The sequence below is a fragment of the Monodelphis domestica genome, chromosome 8 (assembly GCF_027887165.1).
Source record: "Monodelphis domestica isolate mMonDom1 chromosome 8, mMonDom1.pri, whole genome shotgun sequence".
NCBI lineage: Eukaryota > Metazoa > Chordata > Mammalia > Didelphimorphia > Didelphidae > Monodelphis > Monodelphis domestica.
Genome location: NC_077234.1, coordinates 238,933,188 through 238,952,143, shown reverse-complemented (window position 1 = coordinate 238,952,143; position 18,956 = coordinate 238,933,188). Strand labels below are relative to the sequence as shown.

At 43.5% G+C, this 18,956-nt stretch overlaps 1 protein-coding gene across 2 annotated transcripts in view; it reads right to left on the bottom strand.

Annotated features, from left to right (window-relative positions):
- NHS (NHS actin remodeling regulator) overlaps positions 1-17,769 on the bottom strand; it is a 440,898-nt gene extending 423,129 nt beyond the window's left edge. For both annotated transcript variants that reach the window (XM_007500834.3, XM_007500835.3), the window contains exon 1: positions 16,317-17,769. In XM_007500834.3, the coding sequence (XP_007500896.1) occupies positions 16,317-16,920 (604 nt within the window). In that variant the 5' untranslated portion in view covers positions 16,921-17,769. The remainder of the gene's footprint in view (positions 1-16,316) is intronic.
- Positions 17,770-18,956: the final 1,187 nt, after the last annotated feature.

Genomic DNA, 18,956 nt, shown 5'->3' with positions numbered 1-18,956 from the left:
AGACTTTACTAAATGTCTCCCACACATGTAAACCTATATATTAAGTTACAGCCTTCTCTACTACTCAGCCACAGATTTCCTTTTAATATCCTGGCTCACTGTTGTTGCTGACTGTTTCTCTATTAACTAATAGAATTTAGGTCTTCAACAGCCGTTAAACAACTCCCTGGAAGCAATCTCAGAAAACACAGTAGAAGGGTGACAGCTTACCTGGAGAAGAAAACACAGCAGCCAATGAGGAAAATGTTACATTTTATAAAGAGTCGCTCATGCATTTTTGATGTGGGGAAATCCCTTGACACATTATAAATCATCCACTTAGTGCCTGGCAGAGTAAATGATAACTATTAAGTCATATCTAAACATTCCTTGAAACAATGCACCATTTTTTCCCCTGTGGGACTCTGTATATCCCTATAAACACATTGATTTTTTTCTGAGCAAGGTATCCAGCCAAAAACCTTGAGTAATTACCCTCACCACATATGTTAGCACCTAGTATAATGTTGTGTACATAGTGGACACTCAAATACCCATTGAATGACCAACACAGTCTGTGTTGCCATACTTGGCCTTCCTTGGACCCTTCCTAAGAAAAAGTTTAGTTCTGAAACTGGAGGGTGGAGTGGATGGGGTGCCAGGCCTGGACTCGGGAAGACTACTCTTTCTGAATTCAAATCAAGACTAATACTAGTTGTGTGACCCTAGGCAAGTCACTTAACCCTCTTTGCTCCAGTTTTCTCATCCACAAAATGAGGTAATGCCAATAAACCCTAAAATGGGGTCACGAAGGGTCAGAAAATGACTGAACAGCAATGACTAACATTGAAAATTCCTAGTGTGACCCAAGCTATTATCTTTGCTTTCTTCATGTCTTTATATCAACAGCCATCTCATAATTGTAGAAAACAACTAGCTCAATGGTGATAAAGAGGTGTAAGGATTAAAGAGAGTTCTAAAGGCCTTCAACTTCTCTTAAAGTCTGTCACCAAGTATTTATTAATGGCCTCCCGTGTTCCAAGCCCCTTGCCATTACTCAGTGGCCCAAGAACCAAGAGCTAGAAAGGCAGGGACAAGATAGGGAGATGAGATTGAGAGGACAGGGAGGAGATTTAGAAGAGAAAAGCCATAAGAATGGCCAATGACTCACAGTTCACTCTACTTAGTACAGATAAAAAGATCAGTGGCTGGGGACAAAGTCTGCCTGGAGTACAACTCAAGGTCCTAAATTTATTCTTTTTCCATTCAGAAAGCATCTGTGTCAGAAAATCACAGCCCACAATTACACAGTGGTCTAAGGTTCAAAATTCACTTTCCTTACAACCAGCCTCTGAAAAAGGCAATACCAATAGTGCTATGGGAGTAGCAATAGTAGTAGTAGCAGCAGCTGTTTTATTTATTTTTATTTAGTTAGTTAAGGTTTTTTTTTTTTTTTTGCATTTCAAGGTTTCCAAAGTGCTCTATAGGAATCTCATTTGATTGCCATAACCCTGTGAGATAAGTGTTACAGGTATATTGAATAGCTAGTATTTATATAATGCTTTAAGATTTCCAAAGCACTTTATGAATATCATCGCATTTAATCCTCATAATAGTCCTAGGAGGTAGTTGCTATTATTATACTCCTTTTACAGATGAGGAAACAGGCAGGAATTAAATTACTTGCCCAAGATCACACAGCTAGTAGGTATCTGAGTCTGAATTTGAACTCAGGTCTTCCTGATTCTGGGTCCAACACTATCCATTGCACTACCTATATCTGTGTTGGCAACCCTTTGGAACACATGCCAGAGTATGCCAGAGAGGGCTGCTCCCTTCTCCCTCTCCATGTGAGCCTGAGGGCATTTCTTAGTTTACCTGCCCCTTTACCCAGCAGCCCAATGGGAGCACTTCTTCCCTCCCCTGCCTAGGGTAAGGCAGAGGGCTTATATACAGTGTGAGGGTTGCAGTTTGGGCACTTGGTCTCTAAAAGGTTCACCACTACTGACCTATATTATCCCCATTTGTCATAAGATCATAGATTCAGAGCTTGAAGAGATCAGAGAGTCTTTAGACCAGGGGTCCCCAAACTATGGCCTGCGGGCCACATGGGGCCCCCTGAGACCATTTATCCAGCCTGCACCACACTTCCAGAAGGGGTGCTCTTTCACTGGTGCTCAGTAGATGAGCACTGTATGTGGCAGCTCCATAAAGCAAGGCATTACTCATGTACAGTACTACTTCCGGTGACATCATCCTTTGAGTGGCTCCTTGTTCTGAGAGTAGCTGAAGGAGAACGAGGCGCCACACAAAGGATGCTGTGGCTGCACCATGGAAGACATCAACAAGGTGAGCGGTGATCTGGGGGAGGGGATTCCGCACTGTCTATACTGCTGCCTGGTATAGTGGTGGCAGGAATGGGCCTGTGCAAGGAGGGACAGGCCCATCCCAGCCAGCGCTGCCGCCTCCACTATCCCAGACAGCGGTACACAGGTTTGCTCATAGTTTTATAGTCCAGCCCTCTGAGGGGCAGTGAACTGGCCCCTGTGTAAAACGTTTGGGGACCCCTGGTCTAGACCAACCCCTTCCTTTAACAGATGGGGAAACCAAGGTTCACAAAATTAGGTGACTTAGCCAAGGACACACCACTAGCAAACTTCAGAGCCTTGTGACACCGTGCTCTTCTTGCTGGAAATCCGGTGTTCTTTTCACCTCACCGTACTAGCATGTCTCCAAAATCTCCTCTTGTATTTTTGGTCAGACCCGTAATGGAGGCCAAAGGAAGTTGGAGGAAGGTGGAGAAGCTTACGGTGGTTACAAGGCGCTTCTTGGCTCCGCTTCCTGGCCATCAGTAAAGGCGTCTAAGCTGGGGTGGTGTCGTGAGTTTGAAATCAAACTCGAAAGCTGACGTTTGGGTGTGCTGAGGCTTTCCTCAATCACGAAACTTTCCAGAGTTCACCCACCCACCCTTGGCCATTTTTTAGGAGCCAAACGTGTGGCAAAGTAGCACAAGCACACAGCTCCGGGAAGCACAGAGATCCCCCCCACAGCACCCTCCAGTCTCTCTTGTTATTTGCTCCTGGCCTCTTGGGAAAGCTTCCTGGACTTGGCTTGTTTTTACCTTTGTAAATAAGGAAAATTCAACAATGCAGCTCAGAGGTGGCTCTTGAATGAAGGAATGAAAAAATTCTGTTCCGTTCTTACTTTGGGCCAAGTCTTGAGGACTAAAGAAACGCCCAAAGTAGGGTAGTCCCTGCCGGTGATAGCCATTAACATTTCCATTTCCCCCTTCTTACTCAATGAAGCAGTTTTAGGCTCGGAAAGGATCTTCCTTCTCTCCGACTAAGAGCGGAAGCCGTGCCAGCAAAGATTCCAATGTCAAATTATGATTACACGGAGATTCCAAATGATCCGGAACAGTCTTTTAAAAAGCTGCTCTCTTGAAGTCAAAAGACTACACCACGAGCCTTCCATTTTTTTCTTAAAAAAAAGTCTTTGCAAATAGATCATTTTCCTTTTTTTGGACACCAAAACATTGCCATTATAGATCAAGGCAAACCATGAAGTGCTACTCCTCTGCACTACAGAAAATACTCTGATCCAAGAATTGGGTAAGGAAGCTGGAGTAACCGCCATAGTTCTACAGTATCATGATGGAGAAGCTTCTAATTGAAAGTCAACAGGGGTCACGTAGGTGGCTCAGTGGATAGAGGTGGACTTCCCGAGTTCAAATCTGACCTCAGACATTTACCATCTGTGTGACCCTGGGCCAGTCACTTAACTCAAATTGCTCACCCATACAGTTCTTCTGCCTTGAAACCAATACTTGGTATCAATGGTAAGACCAAAGCAAAGGTTTAAAAAACAATCAGTGGAGTGCTTTTTGCCTCCAGGCAGCAACGTTTCTCCTAGGATCAGGAAGTCTTGGGTAGCCCAAGTATTCGCTTCAGTTTAGACACTTAGAGAAAGCCACCAAACAACATTCTGGAGGTCCCAGTCAGGGGCTCTTCTTGTCTCTAAATAAAAGGAAGACGCTGCCCCTTTGGAGTCCTCCTTGGGTGGGGACAGCCTGCCATTTATTTCAGAGTGCTCTCAAGCACAGCTTGAGGTGCAGCAATTGTTCCTTTTTTCACCTTTCTCTACCTCTTTGGCAGATGTACGGTGCCTCTCACCTTCTCTGCGCCCTGACTAGGAGAGGGTGACTTTATTGTCACTGGGCAAAGGTTTAGGACAGTGAGAAAGGATATAAGCTATGAAGACTGCACTCAGCCCTGCCTCGGCACCGCAGGCTTTGCTAATACAGAGCAGATGTATGTATAGCACATAAATATTTGTTATATCTGCCATAGCAATAATGAGATCAAATCTGGCTTCAGACACTATCTGTGTGACCCTGGACAAGTCCCTTCTCCCTGTTTGCCTTCATTTCCTCATCCACAAAACAAACTGGAGAAGAAAATGGCAAACCACTCCAGCATCTTTCCTGAGAAAATTCCAAATGGGGTCACCACTGAAATGACTGAACAACAACATAGTAATAATACAGCTCACTCCCATAGATAAAAACCCTTTAAGATTGGCAATCGATTTTTCTGAGACTATTCTGGTGATGAAGGTAGATTACTATTATTATCCCCCATCTATAGATTACACAGAAGGGATAATTCTTAAATGTATTAAATATTCATGAACTAGTAAAGCTAGAAAAGAGTAGAGCTAGGATCTGATTTGAAGTCCTTTTGCAGTGGTCTTTGACCCTCGGACATGGGCATGAGCTCTAGAGTCAAAGGACCTGGGTTCAAATCCTACCTCATGCTTACTGACTTTTTAAAAAAAACCCAAAAACCCTTACCTTCCATCTTAGAATCAATACTATGTATTGGTTCAAGACAGAAGAGTGGTAAGGGCTAGGCAATGGGAATTAAGTGATTTGCCCAGGGTCACACAGCTGGGAAGTGTCTGAGGCCAACTTTGTCATGTTTATTTTCCCTGTGACCTTTAGGCAAATCACTTAAACTCCCTGATCCTCAGTTTCAACATCTATAAAACCAGGGAACTGAACTATGTGGAGGCACCTCCTAGCTCTAGGACCATCTTACACCTCTGAATCCTTTTAGCTGCCTCCCCATGTAGACTTGTAGTCAGGTACCAAATTGTTCTTGGATGCATCATATCTTGAGATAGAACTGCCTAAATGCATTCTCCTTATGCCAAATCCACCTCATAGTCACAGAATCAGAGTTGGGACGGCTAGGCAACCTAGTGGATAGAGCACCAGGATTGGAGTTGGGGGGGACCCTAGTTCCCATCTGGAGCAGACACTTCCTAACTGTGACCCTGGGCCAGTCACTTAACCTGGATTCCCTTGCCCTGGCTCCTCTTCTGTCTTAGAACTGACACAAAGACAGAAGGTAAGGTTTTTTTTTTTTAAATGTCATTTACTCCAACCTCCTTATTGCACGGTAAAAACTAACACTCTGAAATGTATGAAACTTGCTGAAGGTCACTTAAGTAGTTAAGAGACAGAAGCAGGAATTGAACCCAAGATCTCTGATTCTCAATCTAGTGCTTTTTAACTCTGGACTACACAGTCAAAGTACTCTATCCTGCCTCTTACTTTTAGTACCTAAAGATCAAGCATGGCCGAGTCTTCCCTAATTCATCTCTACATGTCAAAGTAAGGAGAGTTCCCAAACTAGATCAAGCCCAGAGGATAAGCTGTGCTTCTTGAGACCATGGGACCCTAGATTTAGAACTAGAAGGAATCTTTGGGGTCATGTAGTCTAGGGACCCCCATTTAACAGATAATGAGGGAAGGGAGAGACAGAGGAGAACACGGACTTGCTAAGGACACAGACGAAGGCAGAGCTGGAATTCAAGCCCAGGTTCTCGGATTCCAAATCCAGGCCTCTCTCTTCTTCGCTACTCTAGCTTGGACATGAGAGCAGGGAAGGGGTACAATTCAGGAAGTTCGCACTAATCAGATCCATAATTACTGGAGCATATAAAAATATAAGTGACTGGACGTGAGGAAGGGAAGAAGAGGGCTTACCACGGAGCCCTTGATAACCCTCCAGTATGGTCAAAGCTTTGACACAAACCCAACATTTCCCAGAGGGCAGTTTTCAAAGCCCAAGAGCCCCACGATCGTAACTTCCAGACACCCCCCCCAAACCCCCCAGTTAACATTATTAGTTGGTTGCACGATAACAGTGTTAGACAAAGCAGTGGAGTTACAGGTGTTCGGAGCACTGAATAACGAAATAATGGAGTTTCAGGACTTTAAGGTAGTATTTGTTTATAATGTCTCCATGTTACTGTGCAATGATACTGGACAGACGACGCTAGGCACAATGTGCCTGTTCTGATCTCTTTTAAGAGCCTGCAATTGAATTTCTATAGCAGGGAGAAGCAGGAACAGCAGGGAGATGAAGGCAATGCGTGAGCTGGCCTTCACCTGGAAAGAAGAGAAGGGTGACCCGTGATCAGAGAGGCCAATGATTGGGCTTCTTCTTCTTCTTCTTGTTTCCCGATGGCAGAGAGGGGTTGGCATGGTTCCATTCACATTATCCCATCTAGTCCCCTGTACATCCAAAGACAAAGATGTGACCACTTAGCAGATGGCTGTCTGGGCTTGCATGTACAGTCTGTGATCGAGCGCACAGTCAGTCTACAGTCACGGACAAGAGTGGAGCTCGCAGATGTCTTTGGGAATGAAACCTAGAAAACAGGCTGCCTTAGCTCAGAGCTCTCGCCACCTGAACTAAGTAGTCAGCAGGGAAGAATACATCCCAATCCAAACACTGGGTACAAGTGCAGAACAAAACAGAGAGCGAGAAGTTTCAAATGAACACAAGCCAGGGGTTGAGCAAGGAGATTTTGTCCTTTATATAGAACTTCTGGACATTTTGAATGGAAAGAACTGAATTGAATTGAGAAAGAATTAAATTGAACTGAAAAGATGAAGTGACTTGCCCAAGGTCACCCAACTACCTGAGGTAAGATTCCAATTTAGGTCTTCCTGACTCCATTTCTTTAAGCAACAGGATTGATTTTAATTAGCAAAGGCAAAAGCAAAGCCATGGAAAAAGACACTTGATACTTTAATTTTGTTCCAGCACCAGTTGTCTCACACCGAAGTTATTTCTAAACTCAAGAAAAAGGATATGAAGACCCTCCAGAGGGTTTCTCCTCCCTTCCTCTGTCTCTCTTGCTCTCTCTCACCATTTGGCTCCTGCCAAATTCTCCCCTGCCCCCAAATCAAATGACAGTCTTGGACGCTGTGAAATGGACAGCTAAGTGACCTTTCTGTATGAACTCAAACCCAGAGATATTGGCTCATTCATTCACATGGCTGCTAGTTAATCTCTAGAATCCATTTCACAATAAACATATGCAATCTTGTTCAAAAGAATCACTTATTTAGGAGGTGGGGCACTAGCAGAACTCTGATGCTAAATTAAAAAAGAAAATATAGCTTTACTTGCATTATTAAAATATAAATAAAAGCTCTAGGAATAGAGTCCAGATGCATACTAGAGAGAAACATAAATATTGATATTATACTGCTAATGAACATTATGTTTTTTTGGATGCAGTCCCTCTTCTAGCTCTAACTTTCTGCAAATCCATGAATTTTCATTGCCTCAAGGATTTTTTATTCTTAAATTACTCTTGCTAAAAGTCAAGTGGCTAAAAAGTATATGAGGATTCCTGATTTCACAATTAGAGGTTCATTTATAGCTAACAATCAGAAAAATTCAAAACAATCTTCCTCCTCCATATTTCAAGGAGCAACGTAAAAACTCAAAGTGTAGCTGCTAACTAGATTTCTTTGCTACTATGAAATTTTTCTAACTAAAAGGTAATATATCTTCAAATGCCATTTTTGCTTTCTCTTGGGCTAGCTCCGGATTCCAGACCACAAGGTCCCCTAGCCTGGGATTTTATCTTTTATTTATGCCCACAAACGTTTTTCTAACTTAAAACCATGGACAAAGAAGCGAATCAAGAACTCCAAACTTGAACTCTCTTTTAAAGGGGGATCTTGGAATCTTGGCCTGGAGATGTTTAGATCTCTCTGAAGACCTGGGCCTAAGACCTATAACTCTATGGACATGGAAAGTCCAATTTCCTACTATACATTGTTATTTTTCATCCTTCATTGCAAAAGGAATCAATGACATCACAAGAGTAATGTCTTGACTTGCCCCCTGCGTTGGATTTCAGTGAGGCAGAGTTGCATAAAGTCAGTCACCAGCCTCACCCTTTCTTCCAGAGTCATCAAAGACCAGTGTCAAGACATAAGTCAGGAAGACTAGCAATGGCCCAAGATTCAGTGAATGACCTTGGCATCCTCAATGTCAGATTGTACATTACATCTAGTAGAAAAAAGAAGGAGCATCTCCAAGTGACTAAAATAATTATCATAGAGAATCCTACTCACAGATTTCAGGTGGGATCAATCAGCCCACCAGCATGAGTTCACCAAGAACAAGTCTAGCTAATAATCCTTATTTCCCTTTTTTATGGTGTTACAAGCTAGACAAAGGGAATGATTTAAGCATAATGAACTTTGATTTCAGCCAGTTATTTGGCAAAGCCTCTCATAACATTCTTGTGGGCTAGATGTAAATAATATAATTTTTGCTGGACTGGTACCTGTTTGGTAAGCAAAGAGTATGGATCAATGGACTACAAGAGCCAGAGAAAAAGCAGGTTTTCACCTTACCCTTGTCAGAATTTTTACTAATTACTTGTGTTAAGACATTTGAACAAATCTGTAGATGACTCAGCAGATTGGATAACATTCATTCGATGAAAGGACCAAGATTCAAAAGAAAACAATCACTGAAGGCTGGAAGGATGACCAGAAACAGTGAAACTTAATTGAGACAAATATAAAGTCCTTCATCTAGGTTCAAAGAATCAACAGTACAAAAAAAGGGTATGAAAAACAATATTCAATAGAAGGTTGTGTGAATAACCTAGGAATGGACATGATTTTTTTTAAAGCAAAGAGTCAGGCTTGAGGGGATACTACAAAGACAGGCATATTAATATACTGCTTAATGGAACTCTGAATTGGGCCGATTTAGAATTATGCGATACAAACGCTAGTTCAGAGATTCAACTGCTAGGCACATATCCAGAAGAAGTCAATGACAAAAAAGAAAGGCCCCTCGTGCACCAAAATATTTGTAACAGCACTTTTTGAGTTAGCAAAGAATTAGAAACAAGGAATGTGTTTAATGATTGGAGAATGGCCAGATTAGTTATGTACATGAGTATGATGTAATACAATCCTACTCTAAAAAACTACAAATGTGATAAATACAGAGAAGCATGAAAGACTTATATGAACTGATACAAGTGAAGTAAACACAACCAAGAAAACAATATATGTGATGATCATGACAATATAAACAGGACGAAAATAAGTGCAAAACAATTAAAACTAAATACTGTTAAATTATAATGACCCATCTTGGCTCCAAAGAAAAGATATGAGGATTCATCTCCTCCCTTTTTCCCCTCCACTTCTTTACAAAGGCAGAGAACCATGAGTGTATAATGCATATATTACAGACTATGTTGGCATATTGGTTGGTTTTCTGAACTGTTTACCCCCCCCCCTTTTTATTCCGTATTTTAAATGATGGTTCTCTGGGAGGATTTTTGGGGAGAAATACATTAGGAAATGTAGATGATAGAAAAACAAAAACTATCAACATAAAAAGTCTTTAAAGAAAAAAATAGTTGACAGATTCAATATGAGACAAGAGTATAATAGAGCTGCTAAAATAAGCAAACCAAATACAAACCCCCAAACAACAATAAGAACTTCATGTAATCTTGGGTTTCATATGGTATAAGTACAGAGTAGTTGTAGTCCTACTCAATTCTTTCCTGTTCAGACCACATCTAGAATGTTTTGTTCATCCAACCAATATGTTTAAAAAGGGATATTGACAACTTGCAAATTAGAAAATTGGTGGGCTAGCTGTTCCATGGATAATAGCATCTCTTGTGCAAGTAGTCCCTCAATTCTGGAATCCACTCCCTACTCATCTATAGCTCAGAAAATCCCAGACATCTTACAAAGCACAGTTCATGTATACTAGGTCTTTCCTCATAATCCTTTCAAGTTATTAGCTCTTCTTCCTTCCTGAAATTATATATGGAGAGACTTCTTTCACTTATTTCTACTTCTACCCCTCACCCTCACCCTGTAGGATATAAACCCCTCCAATAGAATCATTCTTTTATTTTTGTCTTTACATCTCCAGAGCCTAGCACAAAGCTTGCATATAGTGGATACTTTCTATGTGTTTGCTGAATTAAAATTAATCCAGGAGGGGTAGGGCAAACAAGACATCAAGGAGTCTGAAAATCATGCCATATAAGGAATGGTTTAAGGAACAGGAGTGATTTAGCCTGGAAACCAGAAAACTTTGGTTGGGAGAGGAGATGGTGCACAGAAGAAAAAAACAACAGGCACGATTCCATCATGTGGAAGGAATGAAAATGAGACTGAAGATATAGGAAGCCATATTAGCTCCAACACATGGGTGAATAAGTTGTAATTAAAAACTATATGCCAAGAACTGCTTTGAGTGGTTGGACCAAATGACCTCTAAAGTCCCTTCTAAAGCTAAGATTCTTGATGAATTCCACTTTCAGGTGCTCAAGTTAACTGTCAGATATTGTATAGAGCCAAAGACAAACTCTTCAGAATAATGTATCAATATGACCATTCTACCTTCTCAGTTTTATTAGTTAATCCTGTGAAAACATTTTTATTTGGGTAAATATCTGCCACGACTTTGTATCAACACATTCAGGCCCTAAGATAAGATTCCTAGGATTTTGAAACAGTGCCCAGATTGCAATGCTTATGGTCCATTTACCAGTGAAGTCAAATTTATAAAGAATCCTGGAAGCAAAGCCACTTCTACAGTTGACCCGCCATATAAGAAACCATTCTTTCAAAGATGTGTCCATTATGTCTTCATTTTTTTATGAGTCAGACTATCCAAAACAAGGCATCCTTGTTCAGTGAAAAGAATTCTAGATTTGGAATCACAATATTTTGGTCTAAATTCTAGCCGTCTGAAGAAATTGTAATGTTGGGAAACTCTGTCTATAAGGTCAGGTGATCTGTGATCTTCATGTTCTAATAAGGTCTTGGTTCCATCTTCAACTCAATAAACCTTTTTAAGCACCTGCTATGTGTAGGGCACTAGGGATAGTTGGTCAGAGAAGTAAATAGCATCTGCCCTGATAGAGCCTCTATTCTACTGCAGTTCCTAAATGACTCCAATTATTCCTTTTCAATCAATAAGTAAAGGAGATAGTCACTGGATTGCTGATCTAGCAAATTAAAAGTAATATTAATTTACAATGTACCTGAAGTTGTGACTCAGAATGCCAGTATTTCTGAGAGCTCAAGGGGGCCTCTTACTTATTCAATGCCATTTTGTAAGAAATGCCATCATTTGCAGGAAGCAAAAATATTCATTGTTGCCATTTTAGGAACATGAGCCACCACATGATATCAAGGACTTTCTGTGTTAAATCAGTCAAATTGTTTTGATTAAAAAGCCCAATCCTAGGCAAAACCCAGAAACCTAGAAAGAAAACGGGTACTCTGACCGGTGATGAGGAAATTACAACCATGAATTATTAACCTCTATTCTTAATTGTTTTTGTGATGGGGCTTAAAGCAGATTTCAATGAAGCTGTTAGGTTTTCATAATTCTTCAAGGGAAAAAACATGCCAGTACTATAGAAACACTCAAGCAAGCACATTAACCAGCTCTCGCTGATTTCTTCTAAGAACCAGAATATAAAAGAAAGGTGGTCCTAACAAATGGGAGGGCCCAGTATTAGAACTGGTGTCAACCACAAGACCTCAATCAATCCCCCAAAGAACCACTGAAATGTTTTTATTGAAGCTTCAAGGCCTATGTATTGCTCTGGACAGAATGGTAGTTCCCAAATTGGAGTCTTCTTGGAGGGTCATTTCCACTGAGCCAGAAATACAGGAGCTAGAGAACTCAAAATATCTATTAGTAATAGCATATCAGTGGGCTATTAGTAATTTTATAACTTTGAGCTCTATGTACTGAGAAAGTGGCCTCTTCTCTTCCTCATTTTGGACCTTCTCAGCACACTTTTATTCCCACCCTCCCTCTTTCCACCCTTTTCCTCAACCTTTAAGATCTGTTCCTATGGCAAGAGAGAGGCTGGAGCTATGAACAGCTGTTTGGTGGTGGCAGCTATTATAAGACAAATTGCTGACTGTTTTTGTGGAGGGGGTAATGTGGGAGTCATAAGATCCTCTAGGGAGGCAGCAGGATGAAAAAGTTTGAGCAACTCTGAAAACCCTCATCTGAAAGTGATTAGGATCAAGTCTGAGCCAATTTTAAGAGCAGAATTACACCAGGATGCTTGAAAGTGTGACCACATTAACACTAAACCTGTCTAAGAGCCATCAGTTTGGAAAACTATGAAGTCCATAAACTCCATAGGGTTCTTCAGTGGGCTTGCTATTCATCACTAGCAAAAGTTAGCTTCCTAGACAAGCATTCTTTTATTGGCCAGCAACAATTTCTTAGTTATCATATTATAACATGGAAAAACCTATAATGGGACTCATCTCCACAGTAAAAAGGAGGTCAGGCATATTAAAATGTTTATATCCCATTATACAAAATTGTCCTATCAGCAGATAAATAAAGAGGCACACAGCATTTGTTCCTTCTCCAGTCACTGTGCCAGTCACACACACACAACACACACAGTGTGCCAGTTCTAAGTGCCTCTGTATGTAAGACATTAGGTATCAAAGAGAAAAGGGGATCAAGAAGGTGAAAGTTGATATGCAGAGCTCTAAGTAGCTTAAGTCAGGGCTTTGCCCCAAGCATTAGGGAGGAGGTGGAGAAGGGAAGATCTTTTCTTTCCTGGAGGTACAAGTTTCTTCTGTTTCATATCCTAGTCTCTTGGCCTAAACTCCCAGAGGGATTGGTAAGAGGAGAGGAGAAAAAGTGGGAGTGGGAGGGAGCCAGATGGAAGATAGGAGATTGAATCTGAACGGGCTATATGCTCTCTCCAGCACAGAGCATACAGTCAGGTTAGCCTCTGTGCGCTATGAATTCTTCCCCCTTCACCCTCTGTGCCTTCCATCTATTCCCAACCTGAGCTACCTGACTTCCTTCCCTGCTGGAGTTCATACTGATTGTTTTTGTCCTGGATGAAAAGATATCAGTGATGTTTCTATAAATGTGTCCCAACTGGCAGGTGACTGAAGTGTTCAGTTACAATTTGGTGGGGAAGAAACCAATTCATGAACAGGTTGAGTAAACTAGGACCATAGATCCTGAAATGGAACAAAGTGGGGGAAAATCACTTTTTTTGTCTCCCAAAGTACAGTCAAATTTGGATTCTAAGTTGACTGTCATTGACTTCAACCAACTGTAATGGCCCACTTGTTTCCAGATGATTCCTATAGATCAGAGATGTAGACCCATATCTATCTGTTCCCAATTGTCTCCTTTGACTTTCTTTGAACTATTATAATACTTGAATATTTTTTTTAATTCAAAGATACCAACACCACCAAACTTGGATAGGAACATTTAAAAACTATATTCTTTAGAGTAAAGCTAAATAGTCAGTAAATAAAGATTTCATCATCATACCTCTTAGGATAAGCAGTAAGACATCTGAACAGGAAATAGGATTTATAGGAGAACATCACTGGGGTGTGAGGTATGTTTTGTTGTAAATAACTTAAATGAAGAAGGTGAGAGGCATAGGGGTTTGAGAAAAAGAGGGGCACATGTAGAAGAAGAATGGTCAGGAAAAGGTTTTCCAAGTCTTTCTTCCCTTTGATGGTTCCTCAGATCTATACCAAAGATATATCTATCTATCTATCTATCTATCTATCTATCTATCTATCTATCTATCTATCTATCTATCTATCTATCTATATCTATATCTATATATGTAAGTCCCAAGAGAAAAGGAGAGCAAAAGGTATCCTTTCCTCTTAAGGAGGATGCCTTTAAAGATTAAACTAGTATAACATTTCCCCAAATATCTGTGAGCAGTAAGAGAGATCTGGATATAAGCTGCTTTAATATGATCTTTGTGGGAGAAAAATTAATGCTAAAATTTTTATTTCCTTTCTAAATAGGTCATTACATAGGTTGCTTTATTTTCACAGCTCTCTCTCTCTCTCTCTCTCTCTCTCTCTCTCTCTCTCTCTCTCTCTCTCTCTCCTCCTCCTCCTCCTCCTCCTCCTCTTCCTCCTCCTCCTTTTGATTATGTATGCCTGTCAAAAACAGATAATGCATCAACAATATCTGCTCACCATGAACTTGGTGGGGACAAACTGAGAAAAAGGGGGAAACAGCTCTCTTTAATGATAATTTTTCAGCCTTCAAACAATTTAAGAGACTATATTGAATTTAATACCCCTAAAGATGACTAATAGACTTTTTCAACTTGCCCTATGGAAAGTGGTAAAAGGATGACACATCTGTTACTATTGGACTGGTTTCCCTTGTGTGAAACCTAACCAAAGAAAAATACATATTCACAAACATTTGGGAAATGTATGCACCACTCACAGCCTGCAAACCTTTACTCCAGCTATTATTTATGTGAAATCATCACTAACTTAAACCATACTCCACACATATTAGCAGCTGTTGGAAGTACAGGGCCTATCCCTGCTTGATGGTTTGGGGTGGAAAAGGAGAGCAGGATTAAAGTACTTGTAAATAACAAAAGTAGAATATTACTTTCCCCATGACAGACCTCATTTTTTCCAGAATTCATCACCACAATAGTTCTTCTTTAAACAACAGTTATTAATCTATCTTCAGACCTTTATAGCTATGAAAATTGATCATTAACATCAATAGTTTCACTATTCCATTAAAAAATAACATCTTGGAATTTCCATTAGGAAGTTAGAAGCATTAGTAAGGCAGGGGCAAATTTGCATTGGAGTATGGTGAGAAGGCTGGGTTTGGGGTGACTATCTGAGATGACTGGAAAATCCCCGGGGAGGCGTCCAAATAAAGGTCCCCCTCTCCCCACCCCCCAATCTGGCCAACCCTTTCACTAGCGCATATGCAGCAATATCAGAAATCCTAGACAGGAAGCTTCTTATGTAAGTCAGAAACCACTGACATCATCTCTCATGTTCTGATCCAAACCGCTTCAGACGCCACACACAGGCACATCATTCCTTTTGGTAACCCAGCAAAAGCTGAGGCTGCATATAAACATTTATAACTAAAGAGCCATACACACGTGTATCTCTGTTTCCAAATTTGTGCTCTATAGGCACAGAGAATACTGTTGGTGCTCTGTTTTGGAAAGCTTCCCTCAAAAACTGCTACCGTTCTATCATTTAATACTATCAAAGGACCGCCCAGCTGTGCCAGGTGAGGTCTGCACGTTTATAACCCTGTACTAGGCGCCAGGGTTGGTTCTTTCCCCGGGCTTGTGCCTTCCTTTCTTCTCCCTAAATCTTTTATTCTCTCTCTGCAACCAGCAGATTCTGGGCCGCAGAAATTTGGCGCAGGAAGTTCATTCACAGAATCTCAGAAGCTGCCAGTTTAAAATCTCTCTCTCTCTCTCTCCCTCTCCTCTCTCTCTCTCTCCTTCTCCCTCTCCCTTCCTCCTTCCCTCCCTCCCTCGCTCCCTCGCTCCCTCCCTCCCTCCCTTCCTCCCCCCCACACACATACACAAACATACATACACACACACCCCACGCCAGCATGCCTGGCACTGTTCAGGAAACCCCAGCCCCATTCCTTACTGTCTAATGTCAAACACTGAACAAGCACACACAGAGACACACACATCTCCTGCCACTTTCCAAATGCTCATAAATGACCACGTTTGCTACACGACCTTCGATCCTCAACCTTCTCCATTCACCCTCTCCAAGGGGAGATGGGAGAAAGCAGAGAACCTTGAGAGGAAGACCTCTTCCTCTCTATTTGTTCCCTATTTTCTCCGTTTCTACCGCACCTCCACCTCAACCTGCTTCCAAAAGCTATTCCAGAGGGCGCCCCACCAAACTTTCCCTCCTTGCTCCCCTTCGCCGTTTCCCTGACCTCGAGGTGTCGGTTCCCCAAACCCAACACCATTCCCCAGACGAGCCTGGCAAGGGGTTGGAACAGGTCTTGTCAAAAACCCACAGTACTTCGAGAAGCAAAGGTAGGGGGAGGTGTGCGCCGCATTGGGCGCAGTGCCCCTTGGGGCTGCGCCTAGGGGTCGCGACTCTGCAGAGGAAGCGGTATTCAGATACTTACGCACTGCCTCCTGCTTGGGATCCATGGTGCCCAAGACGCGCTGGACGCCACTGATCTTGCCTTGCAGAGCCCGGACCCGGCGATGGGTCAGTTGTATGTCACCCTCAATCTCCTGGAAGAGGGTGCACGCGTGTCGGGCCACATCTGAGAGCTGCCGGAGGATCCGGGAAAGAGCCACATTACTGACCGAGCACAAATCCAGCATCATCAGCATAGCTGCGGCCGCGGAGGATGGCTCGCTCCCCGGAGCCCCGGCCGCCGCCACTGCAGCCTCTGCCTGTGCAGCAGCCCCGGGTGCCTCTCTGCGTTGCTGCAGCTGCTGCGGCTGTGACTGCTGAGGCTGTTTGGTCTCCCCGACCGCCGTCTCCACCAGCAGCAACCCAACCGCCTCGTCTCTTTCCTCCTGCCGGGACGCCTCAACCTCCTCCCGCCGTTGAGGAGGAGCCCGCTGCAGCAGTGGCCGAGGCGGCGGCTGCTGCGGAGGGGGCGGTAGAGGAGGCGGCGGCTCCTCGCCGCCCAAACTCTCGTCCTCAGCCAGGCCGGGCGCCGGCCGCCTCTGCCGGCACAGCCACTGGGGCTCCACAATCCGCTTGGCAAAAGGCATCTCACACAATCCTGAGCGGGACTTTTCTGTCCCCGCCGATGCGTCTGGATCTCTTGCCCGTCAAGTCCCCTGTCTGGGAGCTGAGTGCCGCCACCTGGGGGGCGAGGGGCGAGGAATGAAGCTGGGAGTGAGGCAATGGGAAAGTACCGATTCGCAGCCTAGACTGTGCAGACTAATAGGAGTGTTCCAGCTACTTCAGCCTCCTCCTCCTTCTCCTCCACCTCCAAACGAGGAATCCTCTCTCCACACCTTGCCTCCCCACCCCCAGGAAATCAGTCACCCCAACCCCAGTCCCTTGTGCCCTGCGTTTCTGTGGGTGACAGCCACGGGGGTGGGGGGCGAGCGGGCAGGCGACAGATTCAGGGACTTTTAATTGCCTTCAGTCGTTCACTTGCTAACAGCCGGACTCTGACGGTTAAGCTCCATCTTTCGCTCTTCCCAGGGCTTGTGTCGCCGCCGCAGCCGCCCCCGCTGCTGCTGGTGGTGCCGGTGCCGCTGCCGCTGTTGCTGCTGCTGCTGCTGCTGCTGCTGCTGTTGCTGCTGCTGCTGCTGCTGCTGCTGCTGCTGTCTATGGATGGGAGTAGGAGAGTATGTCTATGCGAGTGCTTCTCAGTTTGAAAGTAACACAGCGCAGCCCGGCGCCGCCTCTCTCATCCCCACGCTCTCTTGCTCTGATCATCAGGCACTTCTGGGGAGCGATTTCTCTCGCTCTCTCTACCCCTGGTGCTGCTCTCCCCAGCCGGGAGGTGGATTTGAGAAAGGCGGTCCGAAAACCCGGAGAGAGGAATCCGCCTTAAGCTTGGGGGAAGGAGGCGGCGTGGGGGTGGGGGAGAAGGGTTGAGGGCGAATGAAGCGAAAAGAGGGAGGGGGAAAAAGAGAGGAGAGAGCGCATCGCCCCCTCTCCGCCACTTGGTGGAGTTACCCAGCTAGCCCCGATGGTGCAGGCTCATTCCTGCCGCAAATCCACTTCCTCTCATCAAAGTGAATGAGATTTTCACTGTCTACGGAGTGGGGGCGGGGAGAATAAACCAAAGTTTGGCAAACCAGTCGTAAGGCATTAGCGTCAAGCTGTAGGTTGAAGGAGGTGGATCTGGAAGGAGGAGGGATGGAGCTCCCTAAAGTCGGAAGTCTTGCGCATGTTCTCTCTCTCTCACAGAAATCAGGCTTTGGGGGTCCTCTGCACTACGGGGTCCAAAACTCCCGCGTCATTTCGCCTTAGGGGGTGGCTCAGAGACTGTATGAGCAAATTAAAGTGGACTGAGAAGGAGATGTGGGCCGGCTCTTTTGCATCCAGATGAAACCTGGAGTTGCCAAAGTGGAGTGTTTTACATTCCTTCCCTGTCATTAGGTGGCCGCCTGTGGCTTGCACATTTTGCAGTAGAAGAGAGTGAGCGACAAATACTGATGCATGGTGGGGGTGGGGGTGGGAGAAAGGGAGAAAAAACTCGAGTTTCCTAGCAAAGTACATCGATACATTTGTTGAGAAGAGCCCACTTGCTCTCCTATCACCCCTAGCCGATCCTCGGTGAAGTTCTTACACAAAATTTCCCAAATTTCCATCTGGGGTAGTCGAGCCGCTGAAAAAGCTACACGCACTCCCTCCTCTTCCCCACCCCCACGCCCTTTTCAACTGTAAGGTATAATTTCCCAAAAGAGGCAATTTTCGATTCCACAATCTGCAGTTTGAATGCTGTCAACATAAAGCACACAGACTGGAAAATATTAATAAAATGTGTGCTTTTATCCCTGCCCTTCAATCCAAATAAATGATATTTTAATTTAAAACCCACAAGCAAAATCTGGAAGTGCACCCTTCATTTCCTATGTCTAAACAACACAGGGAATAAAATATATCTGATGTAACCCAGAAAGCTCTTCCAAAGTCAGGGCCACTTCACTAAAAAAGCCCTTTCCCTCATCACCTCCTAGAGTTCCATGCATTTGTCCCATATCCAAGGAAAGTTGCCAGATGACTAAATGACTGAAGAGAGAAGCATAAATAAATGCTTGTTTTACTCTCTTAAAAGAACAATTAA